At 44.9% G+C, this 15,466-nt stretch overlaps 2 protein-coding genes across 5 annotated transcripts in view; both read left to right on the top strand.

The window, feature by feature from the left end:
• RHOBTB3 (Rho related BTB domain containing 3) overlaps nt 1-4,269 on the top strand; it is a 31,282-nt gene extending 27,013 nt beyond the window's left edge. For all 3 annotated transcript variants that reach the window (XM_061347815.1, XM_061347817.1, XM_061347818.1), the window contains 3 exons: nt 383-549; nt 1,358-1,454; nt 3,894-4,269. In XM_061347815.1, the coding sequence (XP_061203799.1) occupies nt 383-549; nt 1,358-1,454; nt 3,894-4,009 (380 nt within the window). In that variant the 3' untranslated portion in view covers nt 4,010-4,269. The remainder of the gene's footprint in view (nt 1-382; nt 550-1,357; nt 1,455-3,893) is intronic.
• A 6,786-nt stretch (nt 4,270-11,055) lies between these two features.
• LOC133209284 (glutaredoxin-1-like) lies at nt 11,056-14,881 on the top strand. Of its 2 annotated transcripts, XM_061347814.1 has the most exons (3): nt 11,068-11,400; nt 14,181-14,295; nt 14,661-14,881. In XM_061347814.1, the coding sequence occupies exons 1-2, from the start codon at nt 11,203-11,205 to the stop codon at nt 14,286-14,288; spliced, it is 306 nt and encodes a 101-aa protein (XP_061203798.1). In that variant the 5' UTR covers nt 11,068-11,202; the 3' UTR covers nt 14,289-14,295; nt 14,661-14,881. The 2 variants fall into 2 exon arrangements, with proteins under 2 accessions (XP_061203797.1, XP_061203798.1); XM_061347813.1 differs by lacking the exon at nt 14,181-14,295 and having other exon boundaries at nt 11,056-11,400.
• Nucleotides 14,882-15,466: the final 585 nt, after the last annotated feature.

Genomic DNA, 15,466 nt, shown 5'->3' with positions numbered 1-15,466 from the left:
ATTTTCTTGTACATGTATCATGAATGTTCTTTTTTGAGAGAGATATTAGAAAGCTAATTCCTTTTATTAATCATCACTTACTTTAAATACATCAACAGCCCTTGATGAGCTTCTTCAAGACACAGGGTATTGAACAGAATTTATTATGCCTACCTTATAAGAAGTACTAACTAAAGTACTCTTTTCCTGTTAATTAAATAGGAAAAAGAGAGTGGTATAGCAAACTTAGATCAATAATAATGAAAAATAAAATAAAATGATCAACAGCATTTTGATTTTATGTTCATTGTTAGGTGTTTGAAAGATGACTTGGTGAAAACTGGCTTTGATCATATTGTCAAAAAGGTAAAATACATGTAACTTGTGTTTTCTTGTTTTTCAGCTGGTATTCTCCAAGCTATGTCTCTCTTGATCTGTGCAGAGATGTACCAAGTAATGAGACTCCAGCATATTTGTGAGCTTTACATTATCACACAGCTTCAGAGCATGCCTAGCAGGGAGCTGGCATCCACAAGTCTCAGCATTGTTAGCTTGCTCAAAAAAGCTAAGGTATGTGTTGCATGGATCACATGAGAACATATATCTTAACCCTAATTAATGGGGGTTGTTTAATTGTTAAGATTTTTAAAAATCTTAATATTTTCTCTTCCCAAGGACAAACACAAATATACAGCCTGTTGACCAGGATTATCTGTGTCACGAGGCCTTCAGTCTCTGATTGCACAATGTGCAGTCATAACACAATCTGTGCAATTTCCTTCATCAGGGACACATTGCAGTAATTCAACTTAACTGCAGCTTCTGCCAGAAAAGGTTTATTTTGGGCCAGTGAATATGCAGTACTTCTCCTTTTAGTCATGTAAGTGGCAGAGAAGATCCAACCTGATAGAATATTGAGTGGAAACCATGGAAAGCATGAAAAGACAAGACTGGAGGCTGAAAAAAGAGAGAGACAGTAAAGCCAGACTTGGAAATCAGAAGAGGAAAATAAAAAGATGAATCATTTACAGTTCTTAGGCAGGATGTTGTCTTAAATGAACAGGATTTTGTGGTGGAAGAGAAGACCACAAAATTGACATGCTGCACTCCTTATCTTCCTTTTTCTGAAGCTGTTCTGTGACAAAAATTTCTAAGCTTCATGTCCAAAAGAGCCCCAGGAGTTAGATCACACCACTGGGGTGGGGTGGGGGGAAGTATTATTGTTTGATCTTGAGTCTCCATCTGTTTACACATTTATGTCAATGACTTTTTCTCTGTTATCTTCTACAGTCAAAACTTTATTTAGTAAACTTGTCAGTGGAATGGTTGTTTTAGACCTGATAGCACTAAGTATTGTTTGTTTTCTTTCTTCTTGCAGTTTCACAATTCCGATTGCCTTTCAACTTGGCTTCTTCATTTTATTGCCACTAACTACCTCATCTTCAGTCAAAAGCCTGAATTTCAAGATCTTTCAGGTAATTTACCTATCACTTTTAAAACAAGAAATGCTTTTCAGTTCTGCTTAGATTAGAAGCAAGGTACTGAACAATACTACATCTGCATGAGAAGACAATTAGAACTTCTGTAGGCCAGAATCTGTGTGGGCTAGATGGTATATCACCATACTGTGGACCAGCATGTGACACATGAAAAACAGAATGTCTAGCAACCACATCGCCTTGTATTTTTTATTCCTGCACTGATGATAAGGTTCCTACCCATTACTAATTCAACTGGGACACTTCGGTCACTATGTGTCAATCCCTCTACTTTATGTATGTAATTTTGTTTAGTTAGTGCTTTAGAATCAAGGTAATGAGTCACTTCCAATACCTGCTTTTCAAGGGCTGGGCTTTTCTTTGAAGAAAATGGGATTCTGACAGTACCTTTCAGCAGATACCATGAAATCAAATAACTAATGTTGATTTAAATAAATAAACAAGGTTCTTCCAGGGAAGTTATATTTTCCCAAACTCTGTATACATTTCTTGATATGTAACTGTAGAAAGTTTTGCTTATTGTCTGTGGGAATTTTCAGCACCCTGATGAAGGTAGTCCTGATGGGTGCATCTATTTTGATCCATGGTTTGTATTCAGACCATTGGTATGGGCCAGTGTATTCCAGCTGGGGATTTTGTTATCAATGAGCTGAAGCTTTGTTTGGTCCAAAGTACATTGAAAGAACTCTTTCCTCTTTTGCAAGGCTTGTATATGTATGTGTGATAATGGATGACTGTAATCATTATGAGTGAAGTAAGGAGAGCTAGACCCTCCTTGTTCTGTTTGGATCTGGAATTTGTCTTCTAGTGGCCCGTCTATGTATCTTCTGAAACATCCATTTTGTATAGCCAGATCTGGATTAAACATGGGTTAACCCTGTGTTGTCTTAGCCACCCTGAGGCACTCCTGAAGCTGCAGGAGTCAGATTGTCCCAATCATTTGGTGAAGGTAGGAATTGTAGATGACTTCCCCTTGGTGAGGCAGGAGAGCACAGAGACCCTTCTGATTTAGGTTAGTGCAGGACGCAGTCTAGGCACATTTACTTACCCATTTGCCAGTGGGATATCAATTTATCAATATTGCCTTTTTTTCTTTTTCCTGTGAAAAGTAATAGCAATAGCAGTTCTGCCTCCGTATTGCAGCAATCCTGATGGGTATCAGGCTGCATATGAGTGTGTCATGAAAGTTCTGCAGTGATATTTCTGATAAGGATCACTTATAAGCACTTGTCACGTGTGCTCTGACAGCACCTGAGTAACTCAGGGTACAGTATCATCATAGCAAATGTTTGCTCTGTCATCACCTGAGGTTTCCTCTTTGCTTCCAACCACTGGTATATTCCACCAACTGTGTCCATATGGCTGGTAGCCTCTTCTTTGCCTTTCTTCTTCCTCTGAGTCCCTTCCACATGGTTCACTGAGGGGCTGACATGTTCTGCTGCATTGAACTTGCAGTGAGATGGCCTGAGAAAAGAAATAGAAGCATGTAACTAAATATAGGTGGGTGGGTAAAATTGTTCTGTTCCAGCTTGCCAGGGCACAAACACCCTCCGGCACATTCAGAGGAGAGCAATCTCCCCAACAACAGCAGTTACAGGCAGCTGGCCTTTCTTCCTGAGGGCACCATGACACTACATCACCTCATGGCTTGGAGAGCCATGCAGCACAAAGCAGCAGCTTTCCAGTGGCTTTCGACCACTGAAATCTCCAGGAGCAGCCCTGTGTTTGGCACAAGGTAGGCAGAAAGGCAGTACCTGCTGCCCTGGCCTTAGCCCTTCCCACACTGAGGATTTTTCTGCTGAGCCTTGGTCTCCGTCCAGCTTGGTCTGAATACCTGAAAGGATTCAGGAAAGTCAGGGAGCAGCGGATGACAATGCATATTTCTGCAAGGCAAAGGGATTCATCCAGGCAACACATCTGTAGACTATTACATGACTGTGTCAGAACAAAAAACACATGTAGCACAAGTAAAAAATCTTGAGTTCTGAATTGCTCCTCTTACCTTGCTTTTTGAAATGCTCTTGAAACGAACTGTTGCCATAGGTAGTTGAGAGCCCCTCCTTGATAGTGTTGCAGCGTGGACAAAATCCTTGCAGCTGATTACCACATCTGGTTATCTTCTAGAGGTAAAGCACATTGATCTGTAGGATAGCCTCTGTTCTCTTTAACAAGTATTGTTTTTATTTCGTTAAGTAACTTCTTTCCTGGTAACTTAATAGCAAGGGAACACTGTGTGGTAACTCTCTGCCTGTACTCCTGTAAGCTCTACATAAGATGGACAGCACTCCTCTTTACTGTCCTAGTTGTGTTTATGTCCTTAATGATTTTTAACCTATTTTATAGGCTTTTTGCAGCTTCTGCACTTGTGCGGTATGTTTGGATATTACATTTAAATTCCTTTATTGCTTTGTTTAGTGGAAGAGCGCAATTTTGTAGAGATGCACAGATGGCCTTCGAATTTGTACCTGAAGCAGCTTGCGGATTACAGGAACTACATCCACTCTCAGAAATGCCATTGCACAGTAATGTAAGAAGACTGAGCACATGCGAAGTGCTTCGTGACTCAGAAACCTCAGAGTGGGAATTACACAAAGGATAAAAATCCTTTCAAGAGCAAATAAAATACCAATCTACCGTGGAACACCATGCTGTAGCTCACCTACTAATATTCCTTGCTTTGGTACTGGACTACTACTTTTCCATTAAAGCATGGAAAAATGTATTATGAAGATTTATTTCAAGCACAAGAATTTCATAACCATGGGGATTAACTGTAGTACAGATCATGTCATGACTGTCATGCTGTCATGTGCTCCTACTTCTGATGTCTGCATTGATTGTTTTATTGGTTTTCATGGGTATTTTTTGGCTGCTAAAAAGGCAATGGTTGAAAAGAGATTTTTTTGTAAGTCAGTATACAATAGTACCACAGTAGTATTGCAGAAAAGCTGAGAAGCCAGCTCCTAAGTTCTTTGAATATTTCAGAATCCAAAAATTTATGGCAGCTTCTCTTGGTTTTCAAAGTAAAGGGTAGACATACTAATCATTTTAGATATGATTCATTTTCTACTTCAAGGTAACTCTCTAATTCCTTTTGCAGAACTCCTACTGTTGTATAAGTAGATATTTTAATTCCAGAAGAATGCCTATGTATCAATGTATTACCTATTACTTCCCAAATATCTATAAATTGAAACAGTGTTTCCTTTCAATGAATAGGAGAAGACGGTCTGTTTTAATAACCTGTAGAACACCTTTGTTAGCGTGTACATATTGTGGTTTTCCCCATGAGGAAAAGATTCAGGGAGAACCAAGTCCACTTAGAGCATATTGACATGGTACTGGTAGGGACTGGACCAAAAGGGAAGGAAGTTGATAGCTTTGCATGGCTTCGGTGGGAAAAAACTCACTGGCCCTGGTGACTTTTTTGGGAACAGTGGGTCTCATAATCCCGGGTACCCCCTGGGGGCTGGCGGCACTGATGTCAGATTTGCTGGTTGTGGAGGGGGCGACCCTTATGGGTTCGCCAGTCTGAGGAGGAACATTGGCTTTTGATGTGACTTTGAGCTCTACCCTTCCCAATGGGGGCTCTGTTTGAACTGAATTGTCATCCTGTGTTCATAAGCTGTGCTGTGTGAGATAACCCTGGTTATCTTTTGTGGCTGTGTGAGTTCTTTCTTGGATATAACAGAGAAATGCTCAATGTTATCATGACCCTTGTAGATGCTGTTGGGAGTTTTCTTGAATTAAATCATTAATTTGTTATACCAGTAGCTTATAAGAATGTAGTAATATTAAAGACAAAATGAGCCCAGCCTTTGCACAGGGGTGCCTGTCTGAGCATAGGTACTTTTCTGTAAATGAAATCTTTATCAAGGAGCTAAATGCTTCATTATAATTCTGGTACTTATGATTCTGCTTTTTGTTATGTAGTCTTAACCAAGAAAGACAAAGAAAAGAGACTGGAAAATTACTTAGTGTTTCCACAATGCCCACAGCAGATCGCCTCAAATGTGCCTGAAAACTGCAGCTGGGAGATGAAGATGGAACAGAAAATTGCTGGAGCTGATTTCTTTTTTTTTTTTTCTGTCATAAGAATGGTTTTCATATTTCAGAACCGTTTTCTCAATAAAATGTTCTTTTCAGATTTCATGCTGGAGTCATAGGGATTTTTTGGTTTTTTTATTTTTCCTGGTGATGATTTGCAGAGCTTGAGAGGGTATTTCCTTTCCTATTTGCTTTCTGTCTGGAGACCCTAAGTTCTTTAAAAAGATGAGGGCTACTTATCTACATCTTGCATATAGTGAGTGTGAAATACAGAGCATTACACTGTTTTTTCAAGATCACTAAAGAAAGCTGAACACATTAAAGAAAAAGAATAGGCAAGTTATATACATGGAACTCAAATGGGAAAAGATAATTTCCTATCATAGTAGAATTTAAAAGTTTTAACTCTACATTAACTGAGTGTGCAAATAAAGCAGGTTTTTGGAGCATAATTTCATAAACAAAAATGAGCATACAGCTGAACTGCAGCTTGCCTGGACACCTGATGGCATCCTTGGTGGCAGCGCATGCTTCTACCAGCAGCCAGCTGCATTGTCAGTAGTATGGATTATTTGTCTGGCACTGACTTCTTGTACTGGTACAAAATCTGCGTGAACATTTGTCTGCATTGCATGTAGTCCTAAATTTTTAACTCTTTGAAAGCTCTTCCAGGTTTTTTGCCCCAAGTTACTCTGTTGCCGGTAATTCCTGTATAGATAACAAATAACAAAGTCATACTTTTAACTTTGTATGAAGTTTTATAGGCATTTAAAACTAGAAATGGAAGTACAAATTAATGGAAATACAAACACTTTCTAGTCAACCAAGAGAAGTATTTTGCTATTATGTATTTTAGTCAGTAGTAACTATAGGTTTTATACAGAGAAGCTAGCCAGTGTAAAAATATTATTTATTTACAGATTAATGCATGCTACTCTATGGATGAGTAATAAGAGCATCTCTTACTATTCAGACAATAAGCCAGCTTGCCATTTTACTGAGTATCCCCACAATGCTGCCTGTGTCAGGTGCAGATGTGCTGTTCTGGCAGGCATAGACCATCTGAAAAAAATGAAATTATTAGAAGACTTCTTATTATAAACTCTTGTTTTTAATCTGTAAGATGATTTTCCCTAGAAAAGTGTTTATCTTCAATGTGTTTTTAAAATGGATACTTCAGCATTCATAAATGTGACTGAAAGTAGTTCCTGATGCTTTGATGCTTGGTGAGTTGCCGTCAGTAAGGTTATTATTTTAGCAGAGGCCTTAGAATCATAAAATTATTATTAGCTAGGGTTGGAAAGGACCTTAAGATCATCTAGTTCCAACCTCCCTGCCGTGGATGGGGACACCTCACACTAAACCATGGACTGTATCTGTCACAGTCAGGAATTAGGCCAGTACTGAGTCTGGTATTTATTAATATCTTTGCATGGTATAAAGCAAAAAATGCTATGGTATAAAAAAAACTCAGCACCTTTATACTCTGGTATAAAGTAAAAACCAGGAACCAGCTGGAAAAAAAAAAAAAAGTTATTTAATCAAGTGGTTTTTAAGAAATTAAAATGTCTGAGGAAAAAGGCTTCCATTGGTGCCAGCATCTCCCACACTCTGAGGCCATTACTGAATTCTGGTGTCCCTAGGCAGGTCTCGGAGTGTTTAGGATTATAGTTCAGACTTTGGTTTAAGTGGAGTTTTGATGCCCAAGCATCAAACTAACATTGAGCTAACTCTTGAAATCCACTTTTAGAAGACAATTTTTTGAATAGCAGGTTGCACTGTACGATTTTCACTGCACCTATAGATGTGTGTGCTTGTCCCATGCTAGCACTAAAATCTCGAGAGACTAACATAGAAATCTTTTGCACAGATAACATTTCCCACACGACAGCTAAACAAAACTCTGTGATCGTCTTTTAGGTCTTGGTGTATTTGATCTGAAAAATCTGTTAGGAGGAAGAAAAGCTATTTTATTAGGCATGTATTGAAACTCCTGAATGTTGCATTTTTAATATACCCTGGCTAAATGTACATGTTTTCAGATTGAGTATGTAAAATTTTGTTACAAAATAAAAACTTTTCTCTAGTCATTCTCATGTGATTATTTACCCGTGCACATTAGAATAGCTGAGAATTACACTGGAAATATATTTGTAGCTTATTAGAATCACAGCATGTTTTTGGTTGGAAGGGGCCTTTAAAGGGCATCTCATCCAACCTGCTAGCCATGGGCAGGAGCACCTTCAACCAGACCAGGGGACTCGAACTCCATCCAACCCAGCCTTGACTTTTCCAGATGCACCACTTCTCTGGGCAACCTGTGCCAATGTTTCACCACCCTCGGTGTAAACAATTTCTTCTTTCTACCTAGTCTGAATCCCCCCTCTGATAGTTTAGAACCAGTTCCCCTTGCGTAATTGCTACGGGCCCTACTAAAGATTCTGTCTCCAGCTTTCTTATAAGCACTCTTTTAAGTATTCAATAGCGCAACAAGGTCTCAAGGAACCTTCTCTTCCCCAGGCTGACTCAGCCCAGCTCTCAGCCTGTCTGCAGAGCAGAGCTGCTCCAGCCCTTGCAGCATCTCCATGGCCTCCTCTGGACTCGGTCCAACAGCTCCACATCCCTCTTGTGTTGTTGCCCCAGACCTGGCCACAGGACTGGGGGATTGGGGGGGGGGGATCTCCCCACAGCTCAGCAGAGGGGGAGAATCCCCTCCCTTGATCTGCTGCTCACACTCTGGGGGTGCAGCCCAGCACTTAGGGGGTTCTGGGCTGTAGTGCACACTGAAGCTGGCTCTTGGGGTGTGTCTCATCACCCAGCACCCACAAGTAGTTCTCCTCCTCAGGGCACCTCTCAAACTTTCCCCAACCTGTTTTCATATGGGAGGTTGTCTTGGCCCAGCTGTAGGACCCTGTACTTGCCCTTGTTGTTACCTTCAAGAGGTTGGCACCGGTCCATCTCTCAACTCTGTCCAGGTCCCTAAAGGTCCTATCCCTTCTCTCACGTGTGTTGACAACACCACTCAGCTTGGCGCTCTCTGCAAACATCTGGGTAACTAAAAACAGGTAAAGGAGTGACACAGAGTCAAGGTGGACAAAAAGTGCTGTAAGATGCTCATAGCATCCCCTAGGTCCCCCTGTGCTTTCCCCTGGGTCACCCATGGCAGTGTGGCCTGACAGTATCCCTGACCACACAAGGGGGTGATGAATGGTTTGCCTAATCCTGGGAGGAGCACAGGATTTATTGGTTATTTCCCACATCTAAACAATCATCACACTGTATTTCTGGGAAAGTAAATTTTGAAACTGGTCGTGATTACAGGAAGAGGGAAGAGACAAAGGATGGAGTCAAGAAGACATTACATGGCCTCAAGCCATGACCTCTGTGCCGGGCAAGAGTATGGTCAGGAACTTTGGGTCTCAGCGCATGAGAAAGAGACAAAGGAAACTGCTCAGCCAGTGTATTTCAGTGGCCTTTTCTGTCCCTAGATCCCACTGGGAAGTCAAATCGAGCCCAAATATTGTTTGTTAATCATAGCGATTTGTTATCTCAGCCTTCAGCACCTCTGCTGCCTCCGTGGCCTTGGCATGAACCCGTTGCTCAGCCCGGGACAAGACACCGTCACTCTCTGCTCTGCACCCCAAGACGGCTGGACGCGGAAAGGGAAGGTGGAGGGTAGGGATGCGCGGTCCCCAGGCTGCAGAGCTGCGCGCAGCCTCCACCGGGAGGCAGCATTGCCCCCACTCAACTCGCAGCGCGTCCCCCGCGCAAGCCCCCAGCATCCCCGAGGAGTGTTCCCCGCGCATCCTGTTGACCGTCCCCAGTGCGTTTCAGCATCGCCACCCCGCAACCCCGCGCACCCTGCACCCCCACGCATCCAGCCGTACGTTCCCTGCATAACCACCGAGCCTGCCCGTGCGCAAAGCCCCGTGCAGGCAAACGGTTTCAGTGGCCGGTACAAGGCATGGTTCCAGTTGCAGTTTTCTAGTTCTGGGAAGAGCATCTGGCCTCAGGAGCCTCCTGTTTTCCCATGAGTAAGAGGAAGAAAAATCATACTGAAAGCTGGCGGTGAGGAGAAGTTACGCTTCCCAGGACTGTCACAGCCGTGGCCAGGGCCGAGCAGAAGCTGTGGCTGTGCTGGTGCACAAGGAGCTCCCTAAAGCCAGCTGCCTCCGTTTTGCATTCTGAGGACTGCAAAGGCGTGTGTTGAGGTTAAAACACGTATTGGTGCACAAAGGAGCAAGTTCCCTTCCACAATGCTGATGCTGCAGCAAACTAAGTTTGGGAAGCCCTGTTTGGGAAAGGGGCAGCGCTGCTTAGCCTGCGTGTCACATGCGACATTGATAGGCTGAAAAACTGAGAGCCTTGCCCCTGCTGCTGGTTTTCCCCTTTCAGGCTCATGAAAATAAGAAGCTGATGTCCTTTATTGTCCTTCTGTATCAAGCCTTCTTATTTTAAACAGCTAAGATGTGGGTGGGTTGCTTATTTGGCGGGTGGCCCAAGATACCTGTGGGAATTTCTCGCCTGTGTTGGACCAGTTCCATGCTCCCCAGTGTGAGACCAGAGAAGAGGATGCTTGGGGTGGGGGTCTTGCCCAAGTGTGTGAAGACTTGGGCAAGAGGAATGAGGATGATGGAGGAATGAGGATGATGGAGCCAGGATCTTCCCTGCAGAGAGCAGTGCCAGGACCAGAGGCAACAGGGAGAAACCAAAATGCAGAAGGCTCCATCTATAAGCATCAGGAAAATACTTTGTTTTGTTTCGGTTGCATCCCTGGAGACATTCCAGCCCTGAAGGGACACGGCACAGAGCAACCATGTCAGGGTTACCCTGCCCTGAGCAGCTACTAGGGCTGGGTGATGTCCAGAATACTCTGTTGTCCTGTGCAAATTAAACATATGGAAAATGCTGGAAACTGCCAGGCAATTAACCAACCGAGTTCAGCAGAAACCAGAGCAGGGAAAGCATCTTAGCAGAAGATGAGCTAAACATTAGACCCAGTCTGTCCAGCAACAGCGTAAGATGTTGTACATGGTGATTGCCACCCCTGGAACAAGACACCTGTGTGTTGGTGATGGGAGACAGGCTCTGCCTGAGCAGTGGTGCTGTGGCCATCAGGAATCTCAGTCCCACCGAGCTTCTCACTTGTGGGTGCAACCTCACCTCCACAGCTCAGCATCAAATATGTGTGCACAGTTTAGCCCTGTGAAGCTTGCTGCCCAACTGTGTCTTGTACAGCTTCAATTCTAGGAAGGACTGCAGCCTTAAGGTTTTCTCTTCTGTTCAGTTTATACAACTGTACATAATTAAGTCATACAATATGTGTGTTAAATCCCTTTGATTCCATTTACCTTCTCCCTAAGCACATTTACACACGCGCCTGCAAAAGAAACAGTCTGGGCTTGGGTTTTTTTTTTCAGTTCTGGAATTCACCGTTTGAATTCTTTTGGCTCTTATTTCCTGACTGGGGAGGAAAAAAAAAAAAAAGAAAAGAAGCGTTGCTGACTTAAGAGCTGGTCATCAGTTTGGTGAACTGGTGACACACTCCTGGGGAGGAGTTTGGAGGAGGAAAAAGCTGTGCAGTTCATAAGTGTCTTGATCTGGGATTGCTGCAGTCTCCTCTGCCTGTGGACGTGCTGGTGAAGGGCAGCATTCCTGCTCATCTTGAAGCAGCAGCATGGCTGACAAGCTTGTGGAGGACAAGATCAGATGTGACAAAGTAACCCTCTTTACAGAGAGAGGCTGCTGTTACTGCAGGAATGCCGAGGAGATGTTCAAGCAGTACAACTTCGTGCCTGGAGCTCTGGAAGTTGTTGATATCACCCAGCGCAAGGATGTCCAGGATTACCTGCAGCAAAGAACAGGGCACAGAACCGTAAGTTCTAGTGGTTGTTCCTCAGCACTTGCTGATCCTCTATCCCAGAGTGGCCACAGCCTGGCCAGCGGCTGCAGAGGTGGAGGTGAGGGCTCTTTCCCCACGGCTTTTCCTGCTGGATCACGGGGAGAAGCTGCAGCCCGCTGCACCGGAAAGGATGTTCCTTGCTTTGCCCTCCCTGTGCATCCCATCGCTGTAGCTACTGCAGGGCGAGTGCTCGGTGCCGAGGTGAGCACCCATCCTCACCGCAGCAGCCGCAGGTGCGGAGCTTTGCCTGCCTGAGCCCTCACATGCAGGGCAGGAGGCACCTCTCAGTGGTCCCTGCACCTCTGCGGAATGAACACAGTTTTGCTTTGACTTCCCAGTCCACCCCAGTGAGAACAACATCCAGCGATGCCCAGGGGCCAAACAGAAGGGACATGCTGGCGATCTGCCTCGCCACTGGGGCTTAAGGAGATTTCTCCTGCACCGGTTGTGCCTCCAGACATGTGGCTCGACTCAGCCCAGGGAAAACTCGGAACTGGAAGGCTACTTTCAGTGCAGCAGGACTGCTGCAGGCTCTGACAGAGGTGTTCCAGTGTTTGTCCTGCCTGAAGGACTGCAAAGCACCAGCGTACCTCCTGTAGAGCGCTTGCTCTTGGACTCAAGCCTGTGTCCTGCTTGTGCCTGATACTGCTGGCTCAGTTTTAGCCTCTTAGGGGGTACCAGAGGGAGCCATAGCTCTTCCATGAGACTCTGGCCCTGTCCTGAGCGTGGGTACGGGGCAGCAGCCTGTGGGCACGTCTGGATTTGCCCCTGCCAGGGCAAGACTATGGGCAGCCATCGACCCCCTCCAACACAAGGAAAGGCTTTCTGTGAAATACGAACTCACTCCTCTAAGCAAGATAACAAGGTTTTATTGAGGGACAAAGTCAATGAAGCAAAAGCAACAGCGCTGGGCGCATGACCGTAGCCAGAGTTGCAAGTGATTAGCATTTGTTACAGGTTTATATACTTTCACTATCACATTAGTTACATGCATATTCCTAATTCCTGCATATAGGCGGGGTATATTGTAACTAACTCCCGGAATTTATTATCACATAAGTCCCCTCCTCTTGGAGTCTGCACGCTGCTCTCCGGTGACTGTGGGCAGAGGTCGTCAGGATGAAGTAAGCAGTCTTCCTCTTGTGAGTAGGGGTCTTCAAGATGAAGTAAGCAGGCTTCCTCACAGTGTACTTTTCACCTTTGGCACTGTTGGACGCCCCAGCAATCACACAGCTAGCTGAAACCAGCCAGATCTGTAACTTCTCTGGTAGCTGGCAAAGATTTAAAACAGTGTGACCTTCGTGCAAAATTTATTGCAGGATGGGCAGACAAGGAGTATCCCAAGCTAGCAGATGTTTGGGACCCTCTGTCTCTAAAGTAACTGCTAAGTAGAAGGATGGTGTGAAATAACTCATTCATGTTTAGTGGGGCCACTAAATCCTGTTATCTCACCACAGACTTACAACACAAACATTGTTCTTTAAAACTAAAGATACTTTAGAAGACTAGTGTGAAACAATTAACTCATGTTTAGTGCAGACACTGCATGCCACAGACTTACAGCATAAACATTGTTCTCTTTCTACAACCTGAGTTAAGCTAAAAAGTACTTATGTTTTTCAGGCACTAGCTTTTCTTATATCAAGACCCCCCTTCTTTTACCCTTACAAATTCTTTTGCTATGTGACTCCATTTTGCTCAAGAGTTCTGGCCCTTTTTAACTTGTTGTCTAATGCTGTGTCTTTAGCAAGCTTTGTTTCTGTTATTGAAAACTGGTACAGTTACATCCACATAACCACACCTATGATTTGCGAAAGCCAATACATCTATGTGTTTATCACATTTCTGAGCTGCCATTTTCCACTGACCCTTTTCCCCTTGCTGTTTTATGCCTGTTCTGGCCCATGTCTTTTGTCTTCACTCCCTGAGCTATTACTGTCTCAATAATTCTAGTCCCGCCGGTGTTTCCATCTCTTTTTGTCTTCCCTGGCTTGCAGCCATGGCTGTGGTGGTGTCAGCGGTGGTTCACTTCCCTCTGCAGCAAAGCTTTCCCTTCAGACGCCTCAGATCTAAGGATCCAGAATGGCTCCTGGCCTTCAGGAGAGGCTGGAGTTTAATTTGGTTTTTACATTTGTTTACATTACATTTGTTACACTGATTGCTGTCATCTTGCTGCCAGGCAGCCACCATGAGGTGGGCAGGAGAAGGGACAAGCAGAGGCAGGAAAACAGCAGAGGCTGTTTCAGGGCTGTGAGGTAGGAGGAGAGCAAAAGGCCAGAGAAAGGGTATGTGGAGAAAGCGCTGAGCGAGCAAGGTGAGTTTGCAGGGCCAAGGGACTTTGACGGTGGCCATTAGGGAGACAGCACATGCCACCCAGCACCTTCACGTGCTGGGAAGCACCCGGGAGCATGCTTGGAGGACCTGCCGTGGGCACACGCGTGGTCCATATGCAGGTCTCAGCACTTGGAGCTGCTTGCTCGCTGCTCTGGGATCATGTGCTCGGAACATCTCCAGCACTAACCCAGAGTGTGTTTTTACCCTTCTGCAGCCTCTCTGAAATGCAGAGGCTTCCCCTGCCCCTTTTTGTCTCGCAGCGGTTTTCAGAGGGACGGGAATTGGGCATGGGAACAGGAGGATTTCATAAATGATGGTCTCCCTGGTGCACAGTCTGCTTCCGAGACAAATCCTTTCCCCACACTCTGCCTTCAGCAACCAGCTCTTCTGATTAACCTGTGGCATTGCTTTGTGCTCAGCTGCCTGTTGTCTTCATTGGGAGATGCTGCATCGGAGGATTATCCGACCTGCAGAACGTGGACCGCAACCTCCCCAGAATACTGCAGCAGATCGGTGCCCTGCAGTAGTGTAAGGGTAAGTCTGAGGACTCTGGCGTGTGCTACAAAACAAGGAGATGGAGCCAGGCCAGCAGCTTGAGTCAAACAGCTCAGAGATCCTGTGGGTAAAATCTAGACTTGGTGTCCTCACAGAAAAGAACTTAGCAGTCTGACCAGAGGAGTTTAGCAATGCTGGCTGGGCTTACAGTAGGTGTCATGTACATTGTATGTCGGCATACAGACAAAATCTCTGTGCATTTATGAAGGCACACACATATGTCTGTAATCAGGTGAAAAACATAGCTATGTACACACACGGAAAAACACTGTTTAGCGGCATTTTCTTGATTTAATCGTTCCAAGCAGCTGTCTACCCTTTTTGTCTGCTGTTTCTCCTTTCAGGAGAGAGATGACCAGGAGCTGCATCCGCCTCATTCTGACATTCAGGGGCTTCCTGAAGGAAATTCCTGGAAATTTCCCTCTGCGGGATCAGATGCATCCTCTGGCCAATGCAGCTTCTTTCCCTGTCACTGATCAGTGGTCTGAGATGTGAACGTATCTCCATCCTTTCTGCAGCTCCACAACATGATCCGCTTCAGCCCAATAAAATACATTTGCTCTAAGCATCTGCGTTCACTGTTGTGGTTCTTTTTCGCACAGACCTATCCACGCGCTCATCTGCAGTGCCCGTCTGCTCTCTGCAATCAGTTTCCCAGCTGTCTCTCCCTCAGACTTCTGACCTCCTCAAACTTCTTCATGTTTGTTTCCCACATCGTGTGCAAATGTCATGACAATGGTCTGAGCGGGAGGGATGCACAGACTGCTGTACTGCTGGTGCCGGGTCATGCAGTGCTGAGGATGGCTGAGGCAGCCTGTACATGCATCCCCTGCTCTGAAGACTCATCTCCTGCTGGCTGACGTCTCATGGAAGGGTCACGACAAGGCCTCAGAGTACTCTTTTGGCAATGGTTTTGTTACAACAGCTGCCCTCAGGATGTGATGGGGGTTCTCATTTACACTGCACTGTTGTCAAGTGGCGAGCAGCTCGGGACTGAACACGCTAGCGCCTTCTGCTGAGGAGGCTGGTGACTGCAGAACCACCACTGAGGCAATGTAAGAAATATTCAGATACTGGTTTTGCAGTCGGCCATTAACCAAGCGTAACTGCCAGAACAAGACAACAAGATGGTGGTTTAGGTGGGAAACTT

Source organism: Neopsephotus bourkii, unplaced genomic scaffold, assembly GCF_033783945.1.
Source record: "Neopsephotus bourkii isolate Nb327-2 ecotype Australia unplaced genomic scaffold, CSIRO-AGI_Nbou_v1 NB_327, whole genome shotgun sequence".
NCBI classification, from domain to species: Eukaryota; Metazoa; Chordata; class Aves; order Psittaciformes; family Psittacidae; genus Neopsephotus; species Neopsephotus bourkii.
Note: the sequence above shows the minus strand (reverse complement) of the source record. Positions and strands in the feature narration are given on the sequence as shown.